At 37.1% G+C, this 25,196-nt stretch overlaps 1 protein-coding gene across 1 annotated transcript in view; it reads left to right on the plus strand.

Moving 5' to 3' along the window:
• Nucleotides 1–25,196, plus strand: part of PDCL2 (phosducin like 2) — a 48,148-nt gene that overhangs the window by 2,257 nt on the left and 20,695 nt on the right. The window contains exons 2-3 of the mRNA XM_029235822.1: nt 13,409–13,529; nt 14,117–14,207. Of these exons, the coding sequence (XP_029091655.1) occupies nt 13,409–13,529; nt 14,117–14,207 (212 nt within the window). The remainder of the gene's footprint in view (nt 1–13,408; nt 13,530–14,116; nt 14,208–25,196) is intronic.

Raw genomic sequence — 25,196 nt, forward strand, 5'->3', positions numbered from 1 at the left:
TAACCAAGGGAACAGAGCACAAGGGAACAGGGTACAAGGGAACAGGGCACAAGGGAACAGGGCACTATGAGTATGAACCAACAAAAACAGACTTGCAGAGACTTCAGTTATCTGAATGATCAGAAACAGGTATAAAATAACTATGCTTATTATGTTTAAAAAAACGAAAGACCAAATTGAAATTATCTTCAAAGCATAGGAGACTGTAAAAAGTGACCATAAAATTTGATGAAGACATTTCTATACACTACAATGAATAATAAGAAAGGAAATTAAGAAGACAATTCCATGTATAATTGCATCAAAAAGAATAAAATACTCAGGAATAAACATAAACAGGGAGGCAAAAGACTTGTACACTGAAAACTACAAAATGTTGCTGATAGGATCAGTGTCCTTATAAGAAGAGGAAGAGACACTAGAGCATGCTCTCTCTCTTTGCACACACACAGAGGAAAGGCTATGTGAGCACACAACAAGAAGGTGGCCTCCTGCAAACTAGGAGAAGAGTTCTCACCAGTAGCAACCCTGCTGGCACCTTGATCTTAGACTTCCAGCCTCCAGAATTGTGAGAAAATAAATTTCTATTTAAGTCACCTGGTCTGTGATATTCTGTTATGGCATCCCAAGCAGACTAACACAGGCTGCTTGAGTGTCCTCAAAACACGGCAACTGGTTTCCCCCCAGAGCAAGTGATGAGAGAGACTGAGAGGAAAAAGCAGCAGCAGTGCCTTTTGTGGCTTGGTCTTAGAAATCACGTAGTGTCACTTCTATCATATTTTCAGTTTATTAGAAGTGAGACAGCAGGTTCAGCGTATACTCAATGGAAGTGGGTTAAGCTTCAACTCTCAAAAAGGTGCATGAAAGAATTTGTGAATATATTTTAAAATTATCACAATAGTTTAAAAGAAGATTAGATATAGTTGAGGGCGTTTTACAATCATATGGCATGGGGTAGCAGAAAACTTCCATTTTAATAGAGATGTTGGAGGGCAAAGTCCTGGGCTGGTAGAGTGGTGGGAGAATCGTGAGGAAGTCTCAGAAAGGAAATAAACACAGAAGGGATGATCCTTAAATTCTGCATATAAAATCCACACAAATCCTTATTTGTCAGCCAAACTCCATATATATATAGGAGGTCCCAAGGTGCCTGGCAAAAAGCAACCATTAGAAGGTCAAAGAACTAAACTGATCTGAGGTTTTGGCTGCTGCCCATTTCAACTGAGGTAGTTTGATGTTTGCGTCCAACGAAGTTAACTGCCTTCAAGTATGAAAATCAACATACTTTAGAGGAACGTAAAAAAATCATAAATTTCTATGATGTATCATCCTGAATGTCTAGTATGCAATAAAAATTATATAAGCAAAAAGAAAAAGAATGAAAAGCCATATTCAAAATGTGACTCGTATTCAAAAGCAAAGCAACCAATGGAAACGAATCCTGACACTATCCAGATGTTGATATTAGCAAATGAAGAATTTAAAGCAGCTATTATAAATATATTCAAGGACTTAAAGGAAAATGAATTAACAGTTGGAGAATCGTAACAGAGAAATAGAAACAGTAATAAAACAAATGGAAATTCTTTTTTTTTTACATCTTTATTGGAGTATAATTGCTTTACAATGGTGTGTTAGTTTCTGCTTTATAACAAAGTGAATCAGTTATACATATACATATGTTCCCATATCGCTTCCCTCTTGCGTCTCCCTCCCTCCCACCCTCCCTATCCCACCCCTCTAGGTGGTCACAAAGCACTGAGCTGATCTCCCTGTGCTATGTGGCTGCTTCCCACTAGCTATCTATTTTACGTTTGGTAGTGTATATATGTCCCTATGTATGTCTCTAGTCCCTATGTCCCTATGTTTCTAGTAGGTCTGTGTCTTTATTCCTGTATTACCCCTAGGTTCTTCATGACATTTTTTCCCGTATATTCCATATATATGTGCTAGCATACGGTATTTGTCTTTCTCTTTATGACTTACTTCACTCTGTATGACAGACTCTAGGTCCATCCACCTCACTACAAATAACTCAATTTCGTTTCTTTTTATGGCTGAGTAATATTCCACTGTATATATGTGCCACATCTTCTTTATCCATTCATCCGATGATAGACACTTAGGTTGTTTCCATCTCTGGGCTATTGTAAATAGAGCTGCAATGAACATTTTGGTACATGACTCTTTTTGAACTATGGTTTTCTCAGGGTATATTCCCAGTAGTGGGATTGCTGGGTCATATGGTAGTTTTATTTGCAGTTTTTTAAGGAACCTCCATACTGTTCTCCATAGTGGCTGAACCAATTCACATTCCCACCAGCAGTGCAAGAGTGTTCCCTTTTCTCCACACCCTCTCCAGCATTTATTGTTTCTAGGTTTTTTGATGATGGCCATTCTGACTGGTGTGAGATGATATCTCATTGTAGTTTTGATTTGCATTTCTCTAATGATTAATGATGTTGAGCATTCTTTCATGTGTTTGTTGCCAGTCTGTATATCTTCTTTGGAGAAATGTCTATTTAGGTCTTCTGCCCATTTTTGGAATGGGTTGTTTGTTTTTGTGTTATTGAGCTGCATGACCTGCTTATAAAGTTTGGAGATTTGTCAGTTGCTTCATTTGCAAATATTTTCTCCCATTCTGAGGGTTGTCTTTTGGTCTTGTTTATGGTTTCCTTTGCTGTGCAAAAGCTTTGAAGTTTCATTAGGTCCCATTTATTTATTTTTGTTTTTATTTCCATTTCTCTAGGAGGTGGGTCAAAAAGGATCTTGCGGTCATTTATGTCATAGAGTGTTCTGCCTATGTTTTCCTCTAAGAGTTTGATAGTTTCTGGCCTTACATTTAGGTCTTAAATCCATTTTGGGCTTATTTTTGTGTATGGTGTCAAGGATTGATCTAATCTCATACTTTTACATGTACGTGTCCAGTTTTCCCAGCACCACTTATTGAAGAGGCTGTCCTTTCTCCACTGTCCATTCCTGCCTCCTTTATCAAAGATAAGGTGACCATATGTGCGTGGGTTTATCTCTGGGCTTTCTATCCTTTTCCGTTGATCTATATTTCTGTTTCTGTGCCAGTACCATACTGTCTTGATTACTGTAGCTTTGTAGTATAGTCTGAAGTCAGGGAGCCTGATTCCTCCAGCTCTGTTTTTCGTTCCCAAGATTGCTTTGGCTATTCGGGGTCTTTTGTATTTCCATACAAATTGTGAAATTTTTTGTTCTAGTTCTGTGAAAACTGCCAGTGGTAGTTTGATAGGGATTGCATTGCATCTGTAGATTGCTTTGGGTAGTAGAGTCATTTTCACAATGTTGATTCTTCCAATCCAAGAACATGGTATATCTCTCCATCTATTTGTATCATCTTTAATTTCTTTCATCAGTGTCTTATAATTTTCTGCATACAGGTCTTTTGTCTCCTTAGGTAGGTTTATTCCTAGATATTTTATTCTTTTTCTTGCAGTAGTAAATGGGAGTGTTTTCTTGACTTCACTTTCAGATTTTTCATCATTAGTGTATAGGAATGCCAGAGATTACTGTGCATTAATTTTGTATCCTGCTACTTTACCAAATTCATTGATTAGCTCTAGTAGTTTTTTGGTAGCATATTTAGGATTCTCCACGTATAGTATCATGTCATCTGCAAACAGTGACAGCTTTACTTCTTCTTTTCCTATTTGGATTCCTTTTATTTCCTGTTCTTCTCTGATTGCTGTGGCTACAACTTCCAAAACTATGCTGAATAAGAGTGGTGAGAGTGGGCAACCTTGTCTTGTTCCTGATCTTAGTGGAAATGCTTTCAGTTTTTCACCATTGAGGATGATGTTGGCTGTGGGTTTGTCATATATGGCCTTTATTATGTTGAGGAAAGTTCCCTCCGTGCCTACTTTCTGCAGGGTTTTTATTATAAATGGGTGTTGAATTTTGTCGAAAGATTTCTCAGTATCTATTGAGATGATCATATGGTTTTTCTCCTTCAGTTTGTTAATATGGTGTATCACGTTGATTGACTTGCGTATATTGAAGAATCCTTGCATTCCTGGAATAAACCCCACTTTATCATGGTGTATGATCCTTTTAATGTGCTGTTGGATTCTCTTTGCTAGTATTTTGTTGAGGATTTTTGCATCTGTGTTCATCACTGATATTGGCCTGTAGTTTCCTTTCTTTGTGACATCCTTGTCTGGTTTTGGTATCAGGGTGATGGTGGCCTCGTAGAATGAATTAGGGAGTGTTCTTCCCTCTGCTATATTTTGGAAGAGTTTGAGAAGGTTAGGTGTTAGCTCTTCTCTAAATGTTTGATAGAATTCGCCTGTGAAGCTGTCTGGCCCTGGGCTTTTGTTTGTTGGAAGATTTTTAATCACAGTTTCAATTTCAGTGCTTTTGATTGGTCTGTTCATATTTTCTATTTCTTCCTGATTCAGTCTTGGCAGGTTGTGCATTTCTAAGAATTTGTCCATTTCTTCCAGGTTGTCCATTTTATTGACATAGAGTTGCTTGTAGTAATCTCTCATGATCTTTTGTATTTCTGCAGCGTCAGTTGTTACTTCTCCTTTTTCATTTCTAATTCCATTGATTTGAGTCTTCTCCCTTTTTTTCTTGATGAGTCTGGCTAATGGTTTATCAATTTTGTTTATCTTCTCAAAGAACCAGCTTTTAGTTTTATTCATCTTTGCTATCATTTCCTTCATTTCTTTTTCATTTATTTGTGATCTGATCTTTATGATTTCTTTCCTTCTGCTAACTTTGGGTTTTTTTGTTCTTCTTTCTCTAATTGCTTTAGGTGCAAGGTTAGGTTGTTTATTCGAGATGTTTCCTGTTTCTTAAGGTAGGATTGTATTGCTATAAACTTCCCTCTTAGAACTGCTTTTGCTGCATCCCATAGGTTTTGGGTCATCATGTCTCCATTATTATTTGTTTGTAGGTATTTTTTGATTTGCTCTTTGATTTCTTCAGTGATCACTTCATTATTAAGTAGTGTATTGTTTAGCTTCCATGTGTTTGTATATTTTACAGATCTTTTCCTGTAATTGACATCTAGTCTCATAGCGTTGTGGTCAGAAAAGATACTCGATACAATTTCAATTTTCTTAAATTTACCAAGGATTGATTTGTAACCCAAGATATGATCTATCCTGGAGAATGTTCCATGAGCACTTGAGAAAAATGTGTACTCTGTTGTTTTTGGATGGAGTGTCCTATAAATATCAATTAAGTCCATCTTGTTTAATGTATCATTTAAAGCTTGTGTTTCCTTATTTATTTTCATTTTGGATGATCTGTCCATGGGTGAAAGTGGGGTGTTAAAGTCCCCTACTATGAATGTGTTACTGTCCATTTCCCCTTTTATGGGTGTTAGTATTTGCCTTATGTATTAAGGTGCTCCTATGTTGGGTGCATAAATAATTACAATTGTTATATCTTCTTCTTGGATCGATCCCTTGATCATTATGTAGTGTCCTTCTTTGTCTCTTGTAATAGTCTCTATTTTAAAGTCTATTTTGTCTGATATGAGAATTGCTACTCCAGCTTTCTTTTGGTTTCCATTTGCATGGAATATCTTTTTCCATCCCCTTACTTTCAGTCTGTATGTGTCCCTAGGTCTGAAGTGGGTCTCTTGTAGACAGCATATATATGGGTCTTGTTTTTGTATCCATTCAGCCAATCTGTGTCTTTTGATGGGAGCTTTTAGTCCATTTACATTTAAGGTAATTATCGATATGTATGTTCCTATTCCCATTTTCTTAATTGTTTTGGGTTCGTCATTGTAGGTCTTTCCCTTCTCTTGTGTTTCTTGCCTAGGGAAGTTCCTTTAGCATTTGTTGTAAAGCTGGTTTGGTGGTGCTGAACTCTCTCAGCTTTTGCTTGTCTGTAAAGGTTTTAATTTCTCCATCAAATCTGAATGAGATCCTTGCTGGGTAGAGTAATCTTGGTTGCAGGTTTTTCTCCTTCATCACTTTAAATATGTCCTGCCAGTCCCTTCTGGCTTGCAGAGTTTCTGCTGAAAGATCAGCTGTTAACCTTATGGGGATTCCCTTGTGTGTTATTTTTTGTTTTTCTCTTGCTGCTTTTAATATGTTTTCTTTGTATTTAATTTTTGACAGTTTGATTAATATGTGTCTTGGCATGTTTCTCCTTGGATTTATCCTGTATGGGACTCTCTGTGCTTCCTGGACTTGATTAACTATTTCCGTTCCCATATTAGGGAAGTTTTGAACTATAATCCCTTCAAATATTTTCTCAGTCCCTTTCTTTTGCTCTTCTTCTTCTGGAACCCCTATAATTCGAATGTTGGTGCAATTAATGTTGTCCCAGAGGTCTCTGAGACTGTCCTCAGTTCCTTTCATTCTTTTTTCTTTATTCTGCTCTGCAGTAGTTATTTCCACTATTTTATCTTCCAGGTCACTTATCCGTTCTTCCTCCTCACTTATTCTGCTATTGATTCCTTCTAGAGTATTTTTAATTTCATTTATTTTGTTGTTCATCATTGCTTGTTTCTTCTTTAGTTCTTCTAAGTCCTTGTTAAATGTTTCTTGCATTTTATCTATTCTATTTCCAAGATTTTGGATCATCTTTACTATCATTACTCTGAATTCTTTTTCAGGTAGACTGCCTATTTCCTCTTCATTTGTTAGGTCTGGTGGGTTTTTATCTTGCTCCTTCATATGCTGTGTGTTTTTCTGTCTTCTCATTTTGCTTATCTTACTGTGTTTGGAGTCTCCTTTTTGAAGGCTGCAGGTTCATAGTTCCCGTTGATTTTGGTGTCTGTCCCCAGTGGCTAAAGTTGGTTCAGTGGGTTGTGTAGGCTTCCTGGTGGAGGGGACTGGTGCCTGTGTTCTGGTGGATGAGGCTGGATCTTGTCTTTCTGGTGGGAAGGTCCACGTCTGGTGGTGTGTTTTGGGGTGTTTGTGGACTTATTATGATTTTAGGCAGCCTCTCTGCTAATGGGTGGGGTTGTGTTCCTGTCTTGCTAGTTGTTTGGCGTAGGGTGTCCAGCACTGTAGCTTGCTGGTCGTTGAGTGAAGCTGGGTGCTGGTGTTGAGATGGAGATCTCTGGGAGATTTTCGCTGTTTGATATTACGTGGAGCTGGGAGGTCTCTTGTGGCCAGTGTCCTGAAGTTGTCTCTTCCACATCAGAGGCACAGCACTGACTCCTGGCTGCAGCACCAAGAGCCTTTCATCCACACGGCTCAGAATAAAAGGGAGAAAAAGTAGAAAGAAAGGAAGGAAGGAAGGAAGAAGGGAGGGAGGGGGGAAGGAAGGAAAGAAAGAAAGAAAGAAAGAAAGAAAGAAAGAAAGAAAGAAAGAAAGAAAGAAAGAAAAGATAAAATAAAGTCATTAAAATAAAATGTAATTATTAAGAAAAAAAAATTTTTTTTTAAAAGAAGAAAAAAAAAAGGACGGATAGAACCCTTGGACAAATGGTGGAAGCAAAGCTATACAGACAAAATCTCTCACAAAAAGAGGAAAAAGGGAAAAAATAATAAATCTTGCTCTCAAACTCCACCTCCGCAATTTGGGATGATTCGTTGTCTATTCAGGTATTCCACAGATGCAGGGCACATCAAGTTGATTGTGGAGCTTTAATCCGCTGCTTCTGAGGCTGCTGGGAGAGATTTCCCTTTCTCTTCTTTGTTCTCACAGCTACCAGGGGCTCAGCTATGGATTTGGCCCCGCCTCTGTGTGTAGGTCGCCGGAGGGCGTCTGTTCTTCGCTCAGACAGGACGGGGTTAAAGGAGCCGTTGATTCGGGGGCTCTGGCTCACTCAGGCCAGGGGGAGGGAGGGGCACGGAGTGCTGGGCGGGCCTGCGGCGGCAGAGGCCAGCATGACATTGCACCAGCCTGCGGTGCGCCGTGCGTTTTCCTGGGGAACTTGTCTCTGGATCCCGGGACCCTGGCAGTGGCCGGGTGCACAGGTTCCCTGGAAGGGGGTGTGGATAGTGACCTGTGCTCGCACACAGGCTTCTTGGTGGCGGCAGCAGCAGCAGCCTTAGCGTCTCATGCCCGTCTCTGGGGTCCGCACTTTTAGCCACGGCTCGCACCCGTCTCTGGAGCTCCTTTAAGCAGTGCTCTTAATCCCCTCTCCTCGCGCACCAGGAAACAAAGAGGGAAGAAAAAGTCTCTTGCCTTTTCAGCAGGTCCAGACTTTTTCCCGGACTCCCTCCCGGCTAGCTGTGGTGCACTAACCCCCTGCAGGCTGTGTTCAACCCCAGTCCTCTCCCTGTGCTCTGACCAAAGCCCGAGCCTCAGCTCCCAGACCCGCCCGCCCCGGTGGGTGAGCAGACAAGCCTCTCGGGCTGGTGAGTGCCTGTCGGCCCTGACCCTCTGTGCGGGAATCTCTCCGCTTTTCCCTCTGCACCCCTGTTGCTGTGCTCTCCTCCGCGGCGCTGAAGCTTTCCTGCTCTGCCACCCGCAGTCTCCAACCGTGAAAGGGCTTCCTAGTGTGTGGAAACCTTTCCTCCTTCACAGCTCCCTCCCACTGGTGCAGGTCCCGTCCCTATCCTTTTGTCTCTGTTTATTCTTTTTTCTTTTCCCCTACAGGTACGTGGGGACTTTCTTGCCTTTTGGGAGGTCTGAGATCTTCTGCCAGCGTTCAGTGGGTGTTCTGTAGGAGTTGTTCCACGTGTAGATGTATTTCTGGTGTATCTGTGGGGAGGAAGGTGATCTCCATGTCTTACTCTTCCGCCATCTTTCCCTCGTCTCTCCAAATGGAAATTCTTGAACTGAAAAGATCAACAACTGAAATAAAAAATTCACTGAATGGGCTTTACAGCAGATTGCTGATGGCAGAAGAGTCAGGGAACTTGGATTCATCAATAGAAAGTGTCCAACTTTAAGAACAGAGAGAAAAATATTAAAAGTGAATAGAGATTCAGTGAACTGAAGGGACATTGTTAAATTGGTTAACATACATCTAACTGTAATACATGGTTAACATACATGTAACATCCTGTCAAAAATCCTAGAAGGGGGGCTCCCCTGGTGGCGCAATGGTTGAGAGTCTGCCAGCCGATGCAGGGGACACGGGTTCATGCCCTGGTCTGGGAAGATCCCACATGCCGCGGAGCAGCTAGGCCTGTCAGCCATGGCTGCTGAGCCTGCGCATCCGGAGCCTGTGCTCCACAACGGGAGAGGCCACAACAGTGAGAGGCCTGCATACCAGAAAAAAAAAAGAAATCCTAGAATGAGAGGAAGGATGGGGTGGGGGGGCAGGAAAAAATTAAAGAGATGATGGATAAAATTGTCCAGAGTTTGAGGGAAGACATAAACTTAACAATCTAAGAAGTTCTGGGAACTCCAAAGAGGGTAAATACAAATAAAACCACACCAAGCACATAGACACACTTCTGAAATCAAAAGATAAAATCTTGAAAACATCCAGAGAAAAGACATAATGTAAAGGTGTGTATGTTTTGTATATACAGGAGAACAGCAATATGATTGACAGCTGACTTCTCATCAGAAACATTGGAGGCCAGAAGACTTTTTAAAATGCTTTAAATCCTGGAGGGAAAACTTTCAAACCAAAATTCTATATCCAGCTAAACTATCCATCAAAAAAACTGGGAAAAATAGACATTTTCAGAAATATGAAAACTGAGAGAATTAGGTTCCACAGACCTGAAGGGTAAGAAATGCAAAGAAGTTTCTTCAGACTGAAAGGAAATTACATCAGGTGGAAAACTTGATCTAAAAGTAAGTGTGAAGAGCACCTTAAATGATAAATATGTGGGTAAATTCTAAAAACTAAATATATTTATTCTCAATTTTCTTAAAAGACATTATAATTGTTTAGGGTAGAAATTGTAACATTGTATTATAGGGTTTCAAATATATTGTAAATGTTAATATATATAACAGCAGTAAGGCAAAGGATGGGATAGTGGTAAATGGAACTAAGTGAGGTTCCCATATTTTATGTAAAATACTACAGTACTAACTGTAATATGTTAAAGATACCATTATAATTTCTAGAACAATTATTAAAGCAATAATGCAAAGATGTATACCTAAAAGGCCAGTTGCAAAGAACATAATTCTAGAAAATATTTAATTAACCGAAAGAAGGCAAAAAAGGAACAGAGGAACAATAAAGCAAACAATACTAATTAAAAACAGGAAAATAGTAGCTCTACATCTAATATTAACAATTATATTAATTTGCTGCACAGCAGAAACTAACACAAAACTGTAAAGCAACTATACTCCAATTAAAATTAAAAAGACAATTATAGTAAGTGTAAATGGAGTAAACACTTAAATTAAAAAGTAGAGATTATCAGAATAGTTTAAAAAGCAATACATAGCTACATATTGCTAAAAGAGACACACTTTAAATACAAAGAAACAGATGGGTTAAAGTAAAAGGATTGAAAAAGACATGTTATTTAAACAGTACTTAGGAATAAGGGGTATAAACTATATTAGTAACAAACAAAATAGACATCAAGATGAGGATTACTACTAGAAATAAAAAGGAACATTTTATAATGATAGGAGAAATTCATCAGGAAAATATCATAAATATAGCTGAGGATTTGCATAATCAAGCTTCAAACACATAAAGCAAAAACTGATGGAGAAGTAGACAAATCCACAATCATAACTAGAGATTTTAACACCCCTCCTCCTAGTAATTGATAGAACAACTAGATACAGAAATCGCAGAGTAGAAGATCTGAACAAATCTGTCAAAAATCTATTGATTTGTGGAGAAAAAAGCCCATCAGTGGCAAAATACACATTCTTTTCACACTATGTAGAACATTCACTAAGATATGCCATATGCTGGGTCATAAAACAAGTACATGCATTTCAAAAAATCAAAACCTTAAAGTATGTTTTCCGACCATGTAGAAGTAACTTAGAAATTATTAATAAGATACCTAGAAAAGTCCAAAATATTTGAAAATTAAGCAGTATCCTTCCAAATAAAAATGTCAGCAAAAAATCATAAGATTAGAAATATTTTTAACTGAATACTAATAAAAATACAGCATACCAAAACTTGTAGGATGCAGCTAAATAATTTGTTAAAGGAATATTTGTAGCTTTAAGTGGTTATAATTAGAAAAGAACTCCAATAAAGATGTTAAAAAAATTTTTAATTAAAAAAAAGACTCTAAAAATAAAATTCTGTGTGTGCTTGAAAAGAAAAAAAAAGGTTTATAGTTTGATCTAAGCTTTCACCTTAAAGTAGAAAAAAATATGAGCAAAACACAATAGAGAGGCTTCTCTTTTTAAATATTTGTATTATCTGTCAGGAGTTCCCCTTTTTCATTTTTAATACTGGTGATGTCTTCTCACTTTTTTTCTTTATCAGTCTTGGCAAGTGTTTATTTTATTAGTCTTCTTCTAAGACCCAATTTTTGGTCTTGTTAAGCCAGTCTATTATATATTCAATTCTTATTTCATTAATTTCTGTTTTCATCTTTATTATTTCCTTCCTTCTACCTTTGGTTTATTTTGATGTTCTTTCCAAGCTTTTTAGGTTGGATGCTTATATATTAATTTGTAAGCCTTTTCCATTTTCTAATATGTTAAATTCAGGGTGTAAAATTCCTTTCATGAACTGCTCTCGTTGCAACCCACATATTTTTGATACGTGGCTTTATGATCATTCAATTCCTAATGCTTTTAAATTTCCATTGTGATTTCTTCTTTGACCCTTTGGTCATTTAGAATTTTTTTAAAATTCCAAATATATGATGATCTCCTAGTTATCATTTTCTTACTGATTTCTGTCTTTGGTCACTATGCTCGAATCTGTGCACCTTTATTCAATTTCTCAGCCTCTTGGCCTCTTTCAGAATTGGTAGTTGATTGAAGGGGAATGGACCCAAACATAGAGCTTCTTTCTCTGGGTCTACTTCTCATCTAGGATTTTCTTACCATAATTCTCTTCACTGCTTTGTTGATTCTTCAGTGCCTTCAAATTAATTCTCATCTATTTTGTCCAGTTTTACTAGCTGTTCTCAGTAAGAGGCTTGATCCAAATTACCTAGTCTGCCATTACCAAGTGCAGAACTCCTGCTGATGGTGACTTAATTGTTTTAAGACATATAGAAAGAATGGAGATCAGAAGATTTTGTGGATAGAGAGACCAGTGTGAATAAAAAACCAAAACTTTGCCCAAAGAATAGGATGAAGAGGAGAAATAAGATGATACTTGTATTAGTTATCCATTGTTGCATAACAAATCACCACAAACTTGGTGACTTAAAATAACACATTTATTATCTCAGAGTTTTTATGGGTCAAGGATCCAGGCATTGCTTAGCTGGGCCATCTGAGTCTCCAACAAGGTTGCAATTAAAGTGTCAGCTAGAGCTGGGGTTGAATCTGAAGGTACAACAGAGTACATCTGAAGGATCCCCTTCTAAGTTTATTTACATGGTAGTTGGCAGAATTCAGTTCTTTTGGAGCTATTTGACTGAGGATCTCAGTGTCTAGCTGATTGTTGACTACATATTCCTTGTCACATAGTTCTCTCCATGGGGGACCTCACAGTATGGCAGCTTGCTTTATCAAAGCCAGCAAGTGTGAGAGGATGCTGGCAAGATGGAAATTACGATCTTATGGAATGAAATCAAAGAAATTATATTCCTTTACCTTTGCCATATTCTACTGATTAGAAGCATACCATGATTCCCACCCATAATCAAGGAGAGGGGATTATGCAGGATGTGAATACCCAGAGGTGGAGCTCATTCAAGGCTATCCTTTACTTTGTTTGCAGCAGTATTTACTCATGTATATAATTAAGTTCTCCTTTTCTCTGAAAACCTCAGAGAAAAGGGACAGCAGACTAGAAAGACAATATAGTTGATATATGACAGACAATTTCAGGAAGAGCAGCAAATAAAACATCAAAGCCTAAGTAACATGGAAAACAAGATTAAGTTTCAAAGAAAGAAATTATGGTTAGACAAAAATTGAACTATGAAACGATTCCTAACCTCTTCTAAGATTTAACTTGGGAGTAAGAATTTCATGAAGCTATATAGCTGAAGAGAAGCAAGTCCACCTTGAGGTCTTCAATGCTTATGTAGAAAAAGAAAACAGTATTTTGCATGATGTGAATTGGTTTTGCCTATTATAGTCTTCAGAGAATTTTCCTTGACTTACAAGTTTCTTCATTAGCATTTGATATATGTTTTTCAGATTTGTTTTTTATTAAACATCTCAGTGTAACTTTGAGGGTAGAGGATGTATTCTTTTTATCAAAGTATGTAGTTGCATTACGGAAATGGGAAAAGGGAAAAAAGTAGGCCATTTTGTTCTATTCTTTGAAACTAATTTTCTAGTTTACCTGTAGAGTTCATGAACAATTACATGGTTGGAAATCGATTTTACAAATATTAAAATGCACAACTGTGCTAATAGATTTTTTATTTTTTTTATATAGGATCCAAATGAAGATACAGAATGGAATGAAATTTTAAGAGATTTTGGCATTCTTCCTCCAAAAGAAGAGCCAAAAGATGAAATTGAAGAAACGGTTTTACGTTTACAGAAAGAAGCAATGGGTATAGTTGTGCATTTGGTGGGCTGGGTGAAGGGAATAATACAGTTATGACAGTGATCATGTATTTCATGAATTTAGAGGGAGAGAGGACATTAGAAATAATTTAAATCCCACCCATACTTTTGAAATTAGGATGCTGACACCTAAAGTTTCTAATTCATGTGTTGAAAGTTACATGCTAGTTAATATCAGAGCTGAAATGCCCTGGTATCTAATCTAGTGAGCTTTTTTTTCCTCTCTCATATTTCTCTACCTTGTGATTACTTTCTGTTTTGATCATTCTATATAAAATGTATTATTTGTTAAAATTTCCAGGTACTTGAGGAAGTCTAAATTTATGAGGTCTAATTGATTTTCACATCTGCTTTTAAATGCAGCCTGGTAGTTCTGTGAACTCTGAGAGAGTATTAGCACCTTAAACAAACCTGAAGCAGTCAGCCACAATATAGTTTATATGCTGGAGAAACTGCAACATTAAAGATATTCTTGATCTCCATTTGTCTAATATATTGTTTTTTCTAGACATGTGACTCTAAAGTAAAATTGGCTTTTAAATAACTCAGTTATCTACAACTTATTTTGTTTTAGTTAAACCATACGAAAAGATGACTCTTGCACAGTTGAAGGAAGCTGAAGATGAATTTGATGATGAAGATATGAGAGCTATTGAAATATATAGGTACAGTGGTTCATTTGGATAATTTATGAGTTTTTGAATGAAGTATTGTAAGAATGAAACTAAGGAAAAAGTCCTTTTTTGTCTACAGACTATACTTTACAAAGAACAAAACTAACTTTTAATATTTGAAAATTAACTCACCTTATATAAGATGGATTTTTTTTCTTGACCTTTTTTGACTTTGCTTAAATAAAAAACTATTCAGTAATATACAGTAGAACTTCATCAAGTTACATGTGAATAAAGTGGAAAATATCAGTAGAAGGCCAATAAAAAGAGGGCCGTGGTTTTCCTTCTAGCCTGATGTTTGTCAAGGGTTTCTGTCATTTAATGAATAATTAATTACCAGTCATAAACAAATTCTTTCAGAAATTAGAACAGGTGCATAAGTTTCCCAACTTATCCTGATACAAAAACTTGACAAATTGCAAAAACAGAATGCTACAGAAAAATATCTCCTATAAATATAGGTATGAAAAATTTTGACAAAATATTAGCAAATTAAGTCCAACAATTTAAAAGAAGAAGAATACATTCCAATCAAGTGGGATTGGTCCCAGGAATACAAGGTTGTTTTCACACGAAAAAAAATCAGTGAATTGTGTTAGAAGCAGCAATACTCTGGTAGCAATGAACACACCTAGAATTCAGCTCTTGATTCACAATACTATTCTCCAATAAAAGGAACGAGCGATTCTTTTTTTTTTTAAGATCTTTATTGCAGTATAATTGCTTTACAATGGTGTGTTCCTTTCTGCTTTATAACAAAGTGAATCAGCTATACATATACATATATCCCCATATCCCCTCCCTCTTGCATCTCCCTCCCACCCTCCCTATCCCACCCCTCTAGGTGGTCACAAAGCACCGAGCTGATCTCCCTGTGCTATGCAGCTGCTTCTCACTAGCTATCTATTTTACATTTGGTAGTATATATAAGTCCATGCCACTCTCGCACTTTGTCCCAGCTTACCCTTCCCCCTCCCTGTGTCCTCAAGTTCATTCTCTATGTCTGTGTCTTTATTCCTGTCCTGCTCCTAGGTTCTTCAGAACCATTATTATTTTTTAGATTTCATATATACGTGTTAGCATATGGTATTTGTTTTTCTCTTTATGACTTACTTCACTTTGTATAACAGACTCTAGGTCCATCCACCTTAACTACAAATAACTCAATTTCATTTCTTTTTATGGCCGAGTAATATTCCATTGTATATATGTGCCATATCTTCTTTATCCATTCATCTGTCAGTGGACACTTAGGTTGCTTCCATATCCTGGCTATTGTAAATAGTGCTGCAATGAACATTGTGATGCATGACTCTTTTTGAATTATGGTTTTCCCAGGGTATATGCCCAATAGTGGGATTGCTGGGTCGTATGGTAGTTTTTAGTTTTCTAAGGAACCTTAATTTCTTAGAAAAGGAACCTTCGTTCCTTTAGTTCTGTTTTTAGTTTTCTAAGGAACCTCCATACTGTTCTCCATAGTGGCTGTATCAATTTACATTCCCACCAGCAGTGCAAGAGGGTTCCCTTTTCTCCACACCCTCTCCAGCATTTATTGTTTGTAGATTTTCTGATGATGGCCATTCTGACTGGTGTGAGGTGATACCTCATTGTAGTTTTTATTTGCATTTCTCTAATGATTAGTGATGTTAAGTATCCTTTCATGTGTTTGCTGGCAATCTGTATATCTTCTTTGGAGAAATGTCTGTATAGGTCTTCTGCCATTTTTGGATTAGATTGTTTGTTTTTTTGATATTCAGCTGCATGAGCTGCTTGTAAATTTTGGAGATTAATCCTTTGACAGTTGCTTCATTTGCAAATATTTTCTCCCATTCTGAGGGTTGTCTTTTTATCTTGTTTATGGTTTCCTTTGCTGTGCAAAAGCTTTGAAGTTTCATTAGGTCCCATTTGTTTAGTTTTGTTTTTATTTTCATTTCTCTAGGAGGTGGGTCAAAAAGGATCTTGCTGTGATTTATGTCATAGAATGTTCTGCCTATGTTTTCCTTTAAGAGTTTGATAGTGTCTGGCCTTACATTTAGGTCTTTAATCCATTTTGAGTTTATTTTTGTGTATGGTGTTAGGGAATGTTCTAATTTCATTCTTTTACATGTAGCTCTCCAGCTTTCCCTGCACCACTTATTGAAGAGACTGTCTTTTCTCCATTGTATATTCTTGCCTCCTTTATCACAGATAAGGTGACCATATGTACGTGCGTTTATTTCTGGGCTTTCTATCCTGTACCATTGATCTATATTTGTTTTTGTGCCAGTACCATACTGTCTCGATTACTGTAGCTTTGTAGTATAGTCTGAAGTCTGGGAGCCTGATTCCTCCAGCTCTGTCTTTCTTTCTCAAGATTGCTTGGCTATTCGGGGTCTTTTGTGTTTCCATACAAACTGTAAAATTTTTTGTTCTAGTTCTATGAAAACTGCCATTGGTAGTTTGATAGGGATTGCATTGAATCTGTAGATTGCTTTGGGTAGTAGAGTCATTTTCACAATGTTGATTCTTCCAATCCAAGAACATGGTATATCTCTCCATCTGTTTGTATCATCTTTAATTTCTTTCATCAGTGTCTTATAGTTTTCTGCATACAGGCCTTTTGTCTCCTTAGCCTAGCTATTTTATTCTTTTTGTTGCAATGGTAAATGGGAGTGTTTCCTTAACTTCTCTTTCAGATTTTTCATCATTAGTATAGAGGAATACAAGAGATTTCTGTGCAATCATTTTGTATGCTACTACTTTACCAAATTCATTGATTAGCTGTAGTAATTTTCTGGTAGCATCTTTAGGATTCTCTATGTATAGTATCATGTCATCTGCAAATAGTGACAGCTTTACTTCTTCTCTGATATGGATTCCTTTTATTTCTTTTTCTTCTCTGATTGCTGTGGCTAAAACTTCCAAAACTATGTTGAATAATAGTGGTGAGAGTGGACAACCGTATCCTGTTCCTGATCTTAGTGGAAAAGGTTTCAGTTTACACCATTGAGAACGATGTTGGCTGTGGGTTTGTCATATATGGCCTTTATTATGTTGAGGTAAGTTTTTCCTCTATGCCTACTTTCTGGAGGGTTTTTATCATAAATGGGTATTGAATTTTGTCAAAAGCTTTTTCTGCATGTCTTGAGATGATCATATGGTTTTTCTCCTTCAGTTTGTTATTATGGTTTGTCACATTGATTGATTTGCATATATTCAAAAATCCTTGCATTCCTGGGTAAACCCCACTTTATCATGGTGTATGATCCTTTTAATGTGCTGTTGGATTCTGTTTGCTAGTATTTTGTTGAAGATTTTTGCATCTATGTTCATCAGTGATATTGGTCTGTAGTTTTCTTTCTTTGTGACATCTTTGTCTGATTTTGGTATCAGGGCGATGGTGGCCTCGTAGAATGAGTTTGGGAGTGTTCCTCCCCCTGCTGTATTTTGGAAGAGTTTGAGAAGGTTTGGTGTTAGCTCGTCTCTAAATGTTTGATAGAATTCACCTGTGAAGCCATCTGGTCCTGGGCTTTTGTTTGTTGGAAGATTTTTAATCATAGTCTCAATTTCAGTTCTTGTGATTGGTCTGTTTATATTTTCTATTTCTTCCTGGTTCAGTCTTGGAAGGTTGTGCTTTTCTAAGTATTTGTGCATTTCTTCCAGGTTTCCATTTTATTTGCATATTGTTGCTTGTAGTAATCTCTCATGGTCCTTTGTATTTCTGCAGTGTCAGTTTTTACTTCTTTTTCATTTCTGATTGTATTGATTTGAGTCTTCTCCGTTTTTTTCTTGATGAGTCTGGCTAATGGTTTATCAATTTTGTTTATCTTCTCAAAGAACCAGCTTTTAGTTTTATTGATCTTTGCTATTGTTTCCTTCATTTCTTTTTCATTTATTTCTGATCTGATATTTATGATTTCTTTCCTTCTGCTAACTTTGGGGTTTTTTTGTTTTTCTTTCTCTAATTGTTCTAGGTGTAAAGTTAAGTTGTTTATTTGAGATGTTTCTTGTTTCTTGAGGTAGGATTGTATTGCTATAAACTTTCCTCTTAGAACTGCTTTTGCAGCATCCCATAGGTTTTGGTTCATCATGTTTTCATTGTCATTTGTTTGTAGGTATTTTTTGATTTCTTCAGTGATCTCTTGGTTATTAAGTAGTGTGTTGTTTAGCTTCCATGTGTTTGTATTTTTTACAGATTTTTTCCTGTAATTGATATCTAGTCTCATAGAGTTGTGGTCGGAAAAGATACTTGATATGATTTCAATTTTCTTAAATTTACCAAGGCTTGATTTGTGACCCAAGATACGATCTGTCCTGGAGAATGTTCCACGAGTACTTGAGAAGAATGTGTGTTCTGTTTTTTTGGATGGAATGTCCTATAAATATCAATTAAGTCCATCTTGTTTAAGGTATCATTTAAAGCTTGTGTTTCCTTATTTATTTTCATTTTGGGTGATCTGTCCACTGGTGAAAATGGGGTGCTAAAGTCCCCTACTATGATTGAGTTACTGTTGATTTCCCCTTTTTATGTCTGTTAGCATTTGCCTTATGTGTTGAGGTGCTCCTATGTTGGGTGCATAAACATTTACAATTGTTATATCTTCTTCTTGGATTGATCCCTTGATCCATCATGTAGTGTCCTTCTTTGTCTCTTGTAATAGTCTTTATGTTAAAGTCTATTTTGTCTGATACAAGAATTGCTACTCCAGCTTTCTTTTGATTTCCATTTGTGTGGAATATCTTTTTCCATCCCCTTACTTTCAGTCTGTATGTGTCCCTAGGCCTGAAGTGGGTCTGTTGTAGACAGCATATATACAGGTCTTATTTTTGTTTCCACTCAGTGAGCCTGTGTCTTTTGGTTGGAGCATTTAATCCATTCACGTTTTAGGTAATTATCGATATGTATGTTCCTATTCCCATTTTCTTAATTTTTTTGTGTTTGTTATTGTAGGTCTTTTCCTTCTCTTGTGTTTCATGCCTATAGAAGTTCCTTTAGAATTTGTTGTAAAGCTGGTTTGGTGATGCTGAATTCTCTTAGCTTTTGCTTATCTGTAAAGGTTTTAATTTCTCCATCAAATCTGAATGAGAACCTTTCTGGGTAGCGTAATCTTGGTTGTAGGTTTTTCCCTTTCATCACTTTAAATATGTCCTGCGACTCCCTTCTGGCTTGCAGAGTTTCTGCTGAAAGATCAGCTGTTAACCTTATGGGGATTCCCTTGTATGTTATTTGTTGTTTTTCCCTTGCTGCTTTTAATATTTTTCTTTGTATTTAATTTTTGATAGCTTGATTTATATGTGTCTTGGCGTGTTTCTCCTTGGATTTATCCTGTATGGGACTCTCTGTGCTTCCTGGACTTGATTATTTCCTTTCCCATATTAGGGAAGTTTTCAACTATAATCTCTTCAAATATTTTCTCAGTCCCTTTCTTTTTCTCTTCTTCTTCTGGAACCCCTATAATTCGAATGTTGGTGCATTTAATGTTGTCCCAGAGGTCTCTGAGACTGTCCTCAATTCTTTTCATTCTTTTTTCTTTATTATGCTCTGTGGTAGTTTTTTCCACTATTTTATCTTCCAGGTTACTTATCCATTCTTCTGCCTCACTTATTCTGCTATTGATTCCTTCTAGAGAATTTTTAATTTCATTTATTGTGTTATTCATCATTGTTTGTTTGCTTTTTAGTTCTTCTACATCCTTGTTAAACATTTCATGTAATTTCTCCATTCTGTTTCCAAGATTTTGGATCATCTTTACTGTCATTACTCTGAATTCTTTTTCAGGTAGACTTCCTATTTCCTTTTCATTTGTTTGGTCTGGTGGGTTTTTAACCTTGCTCCTTCATCTGCTATGTGTTTCTCTGTCTTCTCATTTTGCTTAACTTACTGTGTTTGGGGTCTCCTTTTCGCAGGCTGCAGGTTCATAGTTCCTATTGTTTTTGGTGTCTGCCCCCAGTGGCTAAGGTTTGTTCAGTGGGTTGTCGGCTTCCTGGTGGAGGGGACTGGTGCCTCTGTTCTGGTGGATGAGGCTGGATCTTGTGTTTCTGGTGGGCAGGACCATGTCCGGTGTAGTGTTTGGGGTGTCTGTGACCTTATCATGATTTTAGGCAGCCTCTCTGCTAATGGATGGGGTTGTCTTCCTGTCTTGCTAGTTGTTTGGCATAACATGTCCAGCACTGTAGCTTGCTGGTCGTTGAGTGAAGCTGGGTCTTAACGTTGAGATGGAGATCTCTGGGAGAGCTTTTGCCATTTGATATTATGTGGAGGCAGGAGGTCTCTGGTGGACCAATGTCCTGAACTTGGCTGTCTCACCTCAGAGGCATAGGCCTGACACTCTGCCAGAACACCAAGACCCTGTCAGCCATGTGGCCAGGTATGTGGGGAGTTTCTTGCCTTTTGGGAAGTCTGAGATCTTCTTCCAGCTTTCAGTAGGTGTTCTGTAGAAGTTGTTCCACATGTAGATGTATTTCTGATGTATTTTTGAGGAGGAGGGTGATCTCCACGTCTTACTTCTCCGCCATCTTTAAGGTCTCGTCCGGAACCAGTGATTCTTAAAGTATTGCTTTATTCAACAGTGTGAGTTGAGAAAGAACAGCATGAGTCTGGGGCATTTTGTAGTATCAGAAAGTTAAGGCAGTGCTTAAAACTTTTTTCAAGGCACAGTAGCCACACTAAAAGATTTCAGATTGGCCAGAGTTGGAACAACTTGAACAGCAAAATTAATTACTATAATATTGAATTATAAAATAAGTAATAAAATAATTATCCTTGAGTCCTTATCCTACAGTGACATAGATAAGTAAATGAATACATGAACAAATTCAGAGGAAGTAACAGTTCTTCCTCACTGAAGAATTCCAATTAATAAGTGTAGACAGAATGAGGAAAATAGAAAGATCATCATTAAAACACCACAGTAATAATCCTCCATGGGCAAGATCTGCTGATAGATGCTAAAATGAGTGGGTGAATGTTTAAATAGAAACCCAAATTTGAGGGATTTTCCAAAAATGACTGGCCAAGTGGACAGCAGGAAAGGCGAAGTAGAAAGCTCCAAGAATCCATCTGTCCACCTAGGTAGCAATTGTCCTGGCAGAAACGTCTGAAATTATGGCTTTGGAACTCTGGAGTCTATTTGAACACTTGTAGCTTACAGCATAAAGCTTGGCTGGTAAATTTCAGTTAGTATTGGTTGATTTCAGTCCTCGGTGTAGTAACAGCTATCCATCCCTCACCCCCCAGCCCCAAGGCAGGCAGCTGTTTCAACAGCATCCTGTGTTTCTTGCTGGAGCCAGGGTAGGCAATAAGGACTTTGTCCTCAAATATCAGGATTCTGTGATCTGATTGCAGATTGCTGCTCTGAATGCAGAGGTACAGACCCAGAGACTGGCATTCATTGTGTTAACCCTCACTGGCTCAAGTGGCTTCCAGGAGATTTTAAGGAGCCACTTCTGGTTTCTTTTTTTTTAACATTCAAAAACAACCATATATATGGGGGAATTTAGAAAGCCTTGGGAAAGTTGAAGGCTCAGAAAAGACCTGAGAAGACCTTATGCTTTCACCTGAGGCTGATCCTGGCACAGACACACCCAATGTAAAAACACAAATACAAAAACATGGGTTGTAAGAAGAATCTGATTTCTAGAGTTACCAATTGAATGAAATATTCAGTTTTCAATAACAACAAAAAAATCAGGTGTAAAAAGAAACAGGAAAGTATGGCCCAGACAAAGGAACAAAATAAATCAATACAAAATACAACTGAGGTAGCCAAAGTGTCAGACTTACTAGACAAAGACTTTAAGACAACTTAGTTAAAGGTGCTCAGAGAGCTAAAGGAAGACATGGACAAAGACAGGAGAACATAATATGAACAAAATGAGAATAACAATAAAGAGATTGGAATTATAAAAAGGAACTAAAAAGACATTCTGAAACTAAAAAGTACAATAATTGAATTGAAATATACACTAAAGGGCTTCAAAAGCAGATATGAACCAGCAGAAAATAGAGAAAATTTGAAGATAGGACGATTGAAAGTATTGAGTCTGAGAATAAAGAAGAGAGAACAGAGCCTAACTGGCCTTGTGGTGCACTACTAGGTGAACTAGAATATATGGTATGGGAGTCCCAGCAGAGGAAAAGAGAAAGAAAGGGGCACAAATCATATTTGTAGAAATAATGGCTGAAAACTCCCCAAATTTGACAAAAGGCATAAATCTACAAATCCAAGGTGCTCAATGGACTCCAAGTAGGATAAACTCAGAGACCCACACAAAGACACATCCCTTAAAAAGACTATCAGCCAATTTCTCCTCAGAAATCTTAGAGGCTGCAAGAGGAATAAAAAACACCTGTCAGTCAAGAATTCCATATTTGGCAAAACTATGCTACAAGGATGAAGGTGAAATTGAGACATTCCTAGATAAAATCTAAGTGAGTTTGTTACTACAGCAAGTCCCCTACTTATGAACGAGTTCCATTCTGAGAGCACATTCATAAGTCTAATTTGTTCATAAGTCCAACAAAGGTAGCCTAGGTACCCAAATAATACAATTGGCTATATAGTACTGCACTGTAATAGGTTTATAAACCTTTCACACAAAACATAAAAAACAAACACAAAAAATAAAGAAAACAATTTTAATCTTAACCTTGGAAAGTACAGTAGTATAGTACAGCAGCTGGCACTTCTTAGCAGTACCAGCTACATCACTGCTGCTTTTACGCTTGTTTCTGAACATCCTGGGCTTGAAATAAAGATACTGTACCACTGTACTACTGTACTGTATACAGTACTGTACAGTAAAGTACCAAAAGTACAACCACTTGTAGAGGATGCACGCATGTGACAGTGTACAACCAGACACATGAACTAGCTTACGTGATTGGACATGCTAATGCACGTTTGCATCTTTTAAAGTTTGCAACTTGAAGGTTCGTATGTCGGGGACTTACTGTACTAGAATTCCCCTAAAAATTAGCTAAAGGAGTCTGTCAGCCTGAAATTAAAGGGCACTAGACAGTAACTCAAAACCATACGAAGAATAAATATCATAGGTAAAGGTAACTGTATAGGTAAATATAAAAGCCAATATTACTGTATTTTTGGTTTTTAACTCCCTTTTTTCTATATGATTTAAAAGGCAAGTTTATAAAATAATAATTATAAATCGATGTTAATGGACACAGTATATAACAATGTAGTCTGTAGCAATAATGAGATAAAGAGGGAGGGATGAAGATGTATAAGAGCAGAGTGTTTGTATGCTATTGAAGCTAAGTTGGCATTTTTCACAGTAGGTTATTGTAAGATATTAATTTTAATCCTTAAGGTAATCACTAAGCAATAACTAAAAGCATACAGAAAAGGAAAGAGAAAGGAAATCAAAATGGTATACCACAATGCAAGAATACAAAAAGAAGCAATGATGGAAGAATTGAGGAACAAAAAGCATGTAAGATATAGAAATACAGAAAATAGCTAAATGGCAGAAGTAAGTCCTTCCTTTTCAGTAATTACTTTGTTGTGTCAGTCCCAGCCTATCAATAGTGATGCTATTGGCTAGGAATGCCTGAGGCACTCACCTCCTGTATTACTCATAGCTGTGATTGGACCAGTTCCTGTGGTTTGTATTATGACTGTAGGATGCACTTCAGCAAGAAACTTTGAGAGAACTTCGAGGAACAAGATTTATTCCTCAGAAATCCTGAAGAACACACAGCATGCCTGAGGGCCACTCACCCAGGTCTGGTGGAGGGGTGGGAGTGGGACCTGGGTCTGTGCCTTTATTAGAGTCCATTGATGGGGTATCTAGGTTTCACTGGTTGACTCTTTATTGGCTAATGTAGAGCATAATAGCTGGAATTAGAGCACAGGAAGGGAGAAGAGGGGTCACTCAAGTGGTCAGTTATCTAGGTTACCCAGGGCTCTCTGAAAGAAAGACTTTCATGGGTGGGAGCAGCCTAATTCCTTATCTGGTGGATTTGCTAGTAGCTGTGTCATACAGTTGGCAGTATGGTTTTCAAGATGGATGTCTTTTGAAATAGGTGCCTCAGTAATCAAAAGCTTAATGTCAGGCACTTACATTACATACTTTAAATGTATATGGATTTTAAATTAATCCAAGTAGTCTAAAATTAAAGGCATAATGAATAAAAAGAAACACATCCAGATCCTGGAAACTAAGCAATCTTGAGAAAGAACAATGTTGGAAGACCAATACTTCCTGATTTCAAAACTTACTACAAAGCAACAGTAATCAAAACAGTGTTATAGTGACATAAGGATAGACATACAGACCAGAGGAATAGAATAGAGAGACCAGAAGGAAACTCTCTCATAAATAGTCAAATGATTTTTCAACACGGTGTCAAGAACATTCAATGGGGAAAGGACAATCTTTTCAACCAATGGTGCTAGGAAAACTGGATATCCACATGCAGAAGAATAAAGTTGGACTCCTACCTCATATCATATATAAAGATTAACTCAAAATGGATCAAAGACCCAAATGTAAGAACTAAAACTATAAAACTGTTCAAACAAAACACGGGAAAATGTCCATGACATTGGATTTGGAAATGATTTCTCAGATGACACCAAAAATAACAAAAGGCAACAAAAAGGAAAAAACAGATAAATTTGACTTCATCAAAATTTTAAATATTTGTGCATCAAAGGACACTATCAAGAAAGTGAAAAGACAACCCACAGAATGGGAGAAAATATTTGCAAATTAGATATATGATAAGGAATTACTAACAAGAATATATAAAGAACTCATAAAACTCAACAACAAAAAAACAAATAATTAAAAAACGTGCAAAGGACTTGAATAGACATTTCTCCAAAGAAGGTATACAAATGGAAAATAAGCACATGAAAAGATGCTTAATATCATTAGTTATTAAGCAAATGCAGATCAAAACCACAGTGAATTTCCATTTCACTCCCACCAGGGTGGTTATAATAAAGAAGACAGAAAAATAACAAAAGTGTTGGT

This window comes from Monodon monoceros, unplaced genomic scaffold, assembly GCF_005190385.1.
Source record: "Monodon monoceros isolate NGI ecotype Baffin Bay Population unplaced genomic scaffold, NGI_Narwhal_1 Super_Scaffold_20, whole genome shotgun sequence".
Lineage (NCBI taxonomy): Eukaryota > Metazoa > Chordata > Mammalia > Artiodactyla > Monodontidae > Monodon > Monodon monoceros.